The sequence below is a fragment of the Apis dorsata genome, unplaced genomic scaffold (assembly GCF_000469605.1).
Source record: "Apis dorsata unplaced genomic scaffold, Apis dorsata 1.3 scaffold_58, whole genome shotgun sequence".
NCBI lineage: Eukaryota > Metazoa > Arthropoda > Insecta > Hymenoptera > Apidae > Apis > Apis dorsata.
The window spans coordinates 539,135-547,348 of NW_006263358.1; the positions used below are offsets into that span (position 1 = coordinate 539,135).

Consider the following 8,214-nt stretch of genomic DNA (forward strand, 5'->3'; position numbering starts at 1 on the left):
CCGCGTGATTACTAGGGATTGCCGGAGACCGAGGGAGGGAGGCGGATGCTACCTCTGCTTTGAAACCGATGGAGAAGGTGGCGGATGTCAATGAGATACGCTGACTCGAGCGATTTTTCTACACTTCCTCTAACCACCCCCGCGAGCGTCGCCTTCGCCTAACTCATTCTCCACGAGGGCGAAATTGCCGACTTTATTCTTCCCGTTTCTCCTCTCTCTCTCTTTTTTCCAACGATGACTCTTGTTCCAGCCCTGCGCTAGGATTTACCTACTTTCCGATATATATATATACATATACACATACCAGAGATCTCAAACTTTTCTGGGATCGATAGATTCGAAAAATATGATTGGAAATTTTTTTTTATTTTGATCAAACGAATAATAAGATTAAAGGTAATCTCGATTCGGGATCTCTGGTTTTTGTAAAGCGATAAATAAATAAGTTAAGCGTAGTTTAAATATTTTGCGGACTCACTTAAGGAATGCTTGATAGTCTTCACAAATAACTTCACAGCCCGGCCACTTACAGACCCCATGACCGTACAGGGGATGAACCTTGTCGTTGGAGGAAACGTCCAGCGGTTTCTCGTCCAATGGAGTGGTTCCGTTCATATCCGACCGCCGACTCGACACTGTCGAATTGAGAAGTCCTGCGATAGTCCGGAAACGAACGTCGCCATTTTCCAAGTAAAAAAAAGCAAAAGAAAAAAAAAGAAAAAGAACGAAAAGAAGAATTGCGAAAGGAGTGCAAAGGAGTGCAGAGAAAATGGAAAGGGAGGCGTAAAGGAAAGAAATCTCGATTCTCGATCATCTCAAGATATAGGGGGAGAATTTCTGTTTACCATTGAGTCCAGCCACGGATTTTGGAACGTTCGAGTTCTGATGCGATTCCGGACCATCCGACGTGTCCGATTTCCACATTGGTAGTCCCTCGCCAGGTTGGAGACCTGTTTCAAATTACACAAATATCACGGATTAACGATAACGATTTCAAACGAATAATAATAATAAATAATATAATAAAATTCGACGAAAATCTTCTTTTCCAGTCTTCTTTCGAGATTCCGGCCAAGTTTGTTGGTGCTCACGCTCGTGGACAATATTTTCGAGCGTGGGGAGGAAAGCACGCGAAGAAGCACACGTGAAGAGAGATTCTGTCATTCTCTCGTTCGACCCTGTTATTCCACCCTTCCTCTTCGCTTCCTGCACGCGCGCCAGAAAGAAAAACATCGGTGGAACGAGATCCGACGCAACCGAAACACTTCCACGCGGAAAGTTTCGCCCAGGGTGAAGTGGAAAATGAGAAAATGCGGGGATTATTCGACGGGGGATGGGAAGGAGTCGAGATTGGCCCGATGGATTATCGTTTAAATCAGGAGGGACCAGGACCGACTTACTTTCCAAAGTTGTAGCCGTTTCGCTCGTTGTAACCATTGTCTCCAATTGTTGTGAATGTGACGCGATATTTAAAAAGATAATTTAAAAACACAGAGAAAGAGATTCGCGAGGGATTGGGAACACTTTTTGCACTTACCCGAAGAAGGATTGTGACCCTGAAGACCCAGACCCTGTTGAAGAAGATATTGGCTCTGCGTGATCTGCAGTTGCTGTATCAGACGTTGCTGTTGAAGCGCCAATTGCTGAAGCGGGGCGGACGCCTTCTTCTTGTCCGCCGTTTGCAACAGATGCGTCTGCTGGATCACGTTCAACTGCAACTGTTCCTGCAGTTGCTGTATCGCCTGCTCCAACTTCTTCCTGCCCAGCTCGGCGAACTGGTGTTGATGCTGCAAATATATTTCGATTTCGAACAGCCGTGAATTTGCTCGTCCAAATCACCTCGGGATCGATTCACGTCGGGATAATTCCGACGCAACTCTCGGGAAATGAGAAAGTTCTCGTTTTCGAAATTTGCTCGAGGAGAGAGAAGGAAAAAAGCGAGGGGATGGAAAAGTTGCATATCTTGGCGCTGCTGAATAAATCTGAGACTCGGATAATTCGCAGGGCGAGGCAAGAAGAAGACAACAAGGGGCAGTTGATGGGTAGCCAGAAGACAAACAACGAGACACAACGGCTGATGGCGATGCTTAATTGCTTACCTCATCCCCTCCAAAGTTCATCCCCCTTCTTCCCTAAGCCTGGAGGATATTTTAAAACAAACCCACCGAAGTAGACGCCCCTTATAATATCATAGAACGAACGAGAGAATTGCGCGATTAACGAGACAGAACGAGATCTCTTTCTTTCTTTCTTTCTTTTTCTTTTCTTATCGAAATCAAATTTCCTTTTTTACGCGCGTCGCGATCGTGGAATCGGCTCGCGAGGATAATGATCAAAGAACGTTAAATTCTCTGTAATTAAGATGGTCTTTCGCACGAGCTCTCGCGCAATAATCTGTTCGAGTGGACTGTCTAAATTTGTAGAGTAAAGGACACCGGTCAGACCATGCCGCTAAATAAATATTTGATGCCTCCATCGAAGCTATCGAGCTTGTATGCGAAACCGACAATATGTATTTGCGTTAAAACGTCCTTTGTGCTGTTTACGGGAGACGTGTAAGAACAAATCCACGTGAATATATATTAATATTTCAATAAATTAAATTGAAAAACTTTGAAATATCCTTCACGATATAATCGGGATATATGTGTAATTGCAGAAGAGAATAATTTCTTTCGGAAACGACGCACGCCACGATAGATTGGAAATTAGCGACACTGTTTGCTGAGCATCGAAATTCCCAGCCCCAGATGGATAAAATTTTCGAACCGTTAGAATTCCTCTACGATGGAAAAGTTGAAGAGCAAAAAAGAAAAAAGAAAAAAAATCTCGATAATTCGACGTGAGGAACGTGATGAAAATTATAAAATGTTTGGGAACTGAAAATAGTTTCAGGAGAGACGTTTACGCGAGAATGCGACGGAGGAGGAATAGCTTTGCTCGAGACACATTCTTTCAGGCGGCTGTTATCCTTAAAAAGGTTGTCCGAATGTTTGTACAAGTGTTGCAAAGAAGAGGAGAAGGGAAGAAAGAGGAAGGTATCCCATCAAACGGACGCTTTTTATAATTAAAATTATCAATGGCCGTGGTGGGAGGGTGATAAAAGGCGGTCTGTTTACCCGCCGGAGTATCTGAAAAATGTTTAACTTATGCCAAGATGCAATGCTTGCTCGATGAAAAGGACAAACTTCGCTAATGTACTCTTTGGAGAAGCGGCACAATAAACCGGAAAGAATTGAGCAACGAAACCCGAGATTCCTTCTTCGTATATTCTTCAACAGCGAGGATTCAAAGAATAAAGAATACTTACGTCTTTGAGGGACGAAAAGTAACCGAATCGTTCCTGATTGGACGCATGCTCCGACGAGGAATCCTGTAAAGAATATTATCGACTCGATATATAAATTATCGATTGTATTTGCGATTATATTTGTATACGATACAATAAAATACGATAATCATAAAATAATAGACAATATTCAATAACCTACAACATCCAAATCCTTCCGACTTATCCCAATTCAGTTCCAAAATTTCTCTAAAATACTTCTTCATCTCGAAAGAAATCGTATCAGACATTGATTCGTTGCAATCAAAATCTTACAAAACGCTTACCTGATGATGTTGCTGTTGTTGCTGTTGTAAATAGAGCGAGTGTTGCTGCATGAAGGATTGCAGTTGGGTGGGGCTGAGTATGTGTTGTTGCAGCAGTTGTTGCATCTGGTGGATGCCGCTAGCCGGGCTGAGCATCATCTGCGAGGGATTTTGCGAAGGTGGTGCCCCTGGCGGCCCTCCCGGCGGGGGACCCTGCGAAGGATTTGGCGGCGAACCCCTCTGAGGGGCCTGCGGACTCTGATGAGGACTCGGTTGGGGACCAGGCGCCCCCGAGCTCGGCTGTTGCGATTGCTGCGTGATGATAGGCTGCTTTTGCTGGGTCATGGGTGCTGCTGTCACTGCGTGCCCAGCGGGACTGAGCTTTCCATTGCTCTGATACTCGATCGTGAGCTCCTGTTGCTGCTGCTGCTGCTGCGTTGGCTGCGATTGCTCCGTCACGCCACCACCTATCTCGTTCCGATTGTTCTCACGGTTACGGACAGACAGTCGATCTCGATCTCGATTCTCGCGCTCCCTCGACGAGGGGACAGTGTCGCGCGGTTGCTGTTGCTGTTGTTGCTGCTTCAGGGCTGCAAACAGCGAAGTAGCCTGCAATACGAAAATGAAGATCGAGAGCTCGATCAAAGTCGGTTGCGAGCTATCCCTAAATTTTTTCTTTTTTCGATGATAAAGCTCATTAATTTGTTAATTTCTATCTTTATTTCTATCTTTTGGCGACACGTAAAAAGAAAAAGAAAAAAAAATGTTCGGATAATAATTTAAACTCGGTACTCGTTTAACAACGAGATAAAGGAGTTTCTGTTTTGGCGACACCCGGTGCTCGCGCAAAGTCAAACGCGAGATAACAAGAAGGGGTTGTTGGAGAGACGGTTGTTGCAAGGGACGAGAGAAGAAGCCGGGCGAGAACGAAAAGAGGGAAGAAGAAGCCCCGGGGCGGAATATTCATGATATAAATGCCGTGTAATGTGCGCGCGTTAAACTTCCACCGTGTTTTGAGCAATATTGATCTTATCTAATGGTATTCGAGCCCGAGACGTTTTGGTATCCTCTCATCGTCATTGGCTGGCTTCGGGAACAGAGAACACCGAACGAAGAAGGAAAACTCGCTGTTGTTTGAATCGCGCCGACTCCACGGTCTCCTTTCCTCCTTGTTTACGTAGCGAGATTTGTTTTATTAAGTTCTATCATCAAGTAGATTGCGGAGTGTAAAAGCGGAACACTGTGTTACCTCCCTCCCCCTTCCCCCGATCCTCTTTCAGTTTCTCCTCGAAATTCTTCGAGAGGGGGACGAGTTAATTCCGCGATAGATAGAAACGATGAAAACCAATTTTTCATTTTTCATTCATTCGACGCGGAAAGAATACCAAGCATCGTATTCGAGGATCAACATAACGACTTGTTCTTTCCTCTCCTCTTTAATCGTGTTTGCAGAAGCGTCTCGCGGAACTTCGACTTGTTTGTCAATTGCTACGGGACATCTTTCATCGATTCCTCGAAACGACCAATTCCTCAAACAATACCTCCAATACATCTGCCAGCCAACCAACCTGTTTAGAATGCCCGCTTCGAAACCTGCGTTTCCGCGTGGCGTGGAGACGCAGAGGTTCCCTCGAGGAGCGGAACGACCGACTACGCACGATGAATCCTGAAAACTCGCGATCGAAGGTCGGTCTTCGCGTGGACCACGCGCGCGCGCGCGACTACTATTCGTCGAATAGTAAGAAACCGCGCGAGAAAGACCGAGAGAGAAGAAAACAGAGAGTCTCGTCAGAGATAAATTTAAAATGGATTCCTCTCTAACTTGTCGCTCTCTCTCTTTTTCCTTCTCGCTTCTCCACTCGTTTCGAGCGAACGGAAAGTCAGCCTAGCGATTGTTTCTCCGAGCGTGAAAAGCGTGTGTCTCTCTCTCTCTCGGATCCCGAGGTCCTATGCTAATCTTATTTGTGTACGATTACGTATGTTTATAACATGCAAAGAAAGTCTCGAGCGGGGGAAGCGCAGGACGTTATCAGTGTTTAGTCAGGAATGGCGGCGTTCCGTCTCCGANGCGCGTTCGGAAGCGCGAGCGTGGGCGGAAAGGAAAAAACGGTGTCGTGGAAAAACAGAGGAGGAAGAAATCGCATGAAAATCCACGATTCTTCTCAGGAAAAAGCGGCGCAAATGTGCGACATCCCGCTCTCGGATTCTCGCTCGATTTCTCGCGCTTCATTCTCGAATTCTCCGAATTCGACGGAGAGGCGAAATTTCGCGAATTTTTTCGAAACGTCCCCGAGGAGTCGGCTGGGTCTTCTTGGAAAAAAACAATAAGGAAGGATTCGAGAGGCGAGGNGCGAGCGACGGGGCCGTTTACTCAACGAAATTAACGAGAAGCAACGATCGGCAGGAGGTTTTAATCCACTTTAGCCGGAGACGCACAGCCCCGACTAGATCGCGATCCTTTAATTCGCTAATTAATACCGAGTCGGCTGATATTCTCTCTCTCTCTCTATCTCTCTCTCTCTTTCTCTCGACCAGTTCTAAGAGAAGAAACGAAGAATCTTGAACGTTGAACGAAGCGTCGTGTCACCCTGGGTGAAAGGGGGTGGGAAAAAAAATCGCGGAGGAACCGAGTCGAGGGTGGGTTGGGAGGCCACGAAAAAAATGGGGGCCAACCGAGGGGGAGGGGGCAAAGAGGGTAACGACGATGAAGCTCGACGTGTGTACACGACCGGGGCCAAAGGAAAAAAATATAAGGGTACGGAAAGAATGAAAGTATAAGAGCCGACGTTGAAGGGCCATCGACTACAGATAAGAGGGACTCCTAAGACTCTTTTAAGAAAAGGTTAAATAAAGGTCGGGGAGCCGCGCTTGTTGTTGGCTGTTCAGATTCCTTCGACCCCTTTCCTCCCCACCCTGAGACCTGGTAACGCCACTTATTTGAATCCCGAAGCCTCCTTCGACTTCAGCCCCGTGCTACGTGGTCTTCTCGTCTCGCCAGACCTTCATATCTTTTATATATTAGAATTTTCACCAACCATCCACCCGCTTCCACCACGCCTTTTCCCATGTACATATATAGATATTTCTTGCTCCTTTTCTCTCTGTTTACTGTTTGGATTTATTCCAAACTCCCTCTTCGCCTCTCTCTGTCTCACCATGCCTCGAAAGAACCGAGAGAACCACCCTCCGCCTGTGTATATGAGTTCTCCTCCCTTGATCCTCCTTCCTTCCTTCCTTCCTTCCTTCCTTCCTTCGATTTTCGTCTTTATACTTTCCACTCCCCACTCCCCCTCCACTCTCGAGGAGACCCTTCCATCCTCCCGCTTCTTCTTCCGCTTCATCTGTCTTTGAAAAGCATCGAAACTATCGGTGGCTGAGCAACGCAGAGCCGCTCCCAGGCATGCTCGTGACTCACCCAGAAGGAGATTTCGTGAAATACGCGACAGCGTGACGCGAGTGTCATTTCGATGGCGAGAAGGAGGCTATCGAGGATTCGCGACACGAGTCGAAAAGTAATTTCCTCGCAAGCTGGAAGGAAAACGTCTCGAAGGAAGCTGGGATAGGGGACGGAAGATTCGCGTTCGGGACAGCGGGACATTCGATCAATCGGGAGGCGGCTCGATGGAAATCGATACGGATGTAGCCCGACTCGTTACGTTGCCACGGTGCCCCGAATGTTTATTTAGCGTCGTTTTATACGCGCCAATTAAACTGCACGCACAGAGAGTTTTAGCCTCGAACGTCATCGGGACACTTGTTACAGAGGGGGGAGGGAGAAAAAAAATACAGGAGAAAAAAAAAGACAAAGGGAGGGGAAAAAAAAAAAAAAGAGGGAGAGTTGTCCGGGGGAAAAAATTCGGCGATTTGCACTGTCGATCCGTTTATTCCACAAATCCGAATCGGATTTACCTTCTAGCTTTTTCTCGCATTCCATATTGAACATCCCTTTTGGATCTGTTAACCGTGATATTTTCATAGCCGCGATACGCCATAGCGGGAATATTCTATTATGTATGTATTGATTAAAATTCCCGTTCGGATCTCTGTGCACAGTACCGGGAGAGAGAGCTCCATGTTTGATTGATTTTTAACATCGTAATACCTGTGCACCGAACACAGTTGAAATTCCTTCTTCGCAACGTTCGATCATGTGAAATCGTGGCCCCGTGAAAAAAAGAGAGAAGGAGAGAGAGAGAAAATTCTACTCGCCCTTTATCTATTTTCCTCTCTATCGCGATCGAGCTCATTAGAAGTGAAATTCCTTCCACTCCTCTTGGACGAACTCTTAAATCGACCAGGATAGAAATGATATATAAATATATCCTTTTTCAGGAGGAAGATGAAAGATCGATGAAAAGGTTGGAGCAATTTATCGAGAATTTGGCGCGCAAAATGGAACAACACCTGGACTGGGTGTTACAAAACAAGGGGTTTCTCCTCCTCCTCGTGTCTCTCGTTTCGTATTCACGTCGAGAGCCAATCAGAGACGCGTCTCTTTACACCCGCCTCCTGTTGACGTTTGTCATAATATTTTAATATTAAATCGCGTTACGGACCAGCCATGCGTTCGCATAATCAGACGTTACTCCGTGGCCGTTTATATATATATATATATATATA

The 8,214-nt window shown here is 46.1% G+C and overlaps 1 protein-coding gene across 28 annotated transcripts in view; it reads right to left on the reverse strand.

Moving 5' to 3' along the window:
* LOC102675389 (forkhead box protein P1-like) overlaps positions 1-8,214 on the reverse strand; it is a 237,169-nt gene that overhangs the window by 18,213 nt on the left and 210,742 nt on the right. For 24 of the 28 annotated variants that reach the window (XR_004151824.1, XR_420838.2, XR_004151832.1 and 21 more), the window contains 5 exons: positions 3,616-4,203; positions 3,311-3,373; positions 1,538-1,787; positions 846-950; positions 479-653 (listed from right to left, as the gene is read on the reverse strand). Coding sequence is in view for 1 of the 28 variants with exons in the window: in XM_031515158.1 (XP_031371018.1) it covers positions 479-635; positions 846-950; positions 1,538-1,787; positions 3,311-3,373; positions 3,616-4,203 (1,163 nt within the window). In the remaining 27 variants the exon portion in view is untranslated. The remainder of the gene's footprint in view (positions 1-478; positions 654-845; positions 951-1,537; positions 1,788-3,310; positions 3,374-3,615; positions 4,204-8,214) is intronic. The other 4 variants (XR_004151825.1, XR_004151822.1, XR_004151827.1 and 1 more) reach the window with 1 other exon arrangement.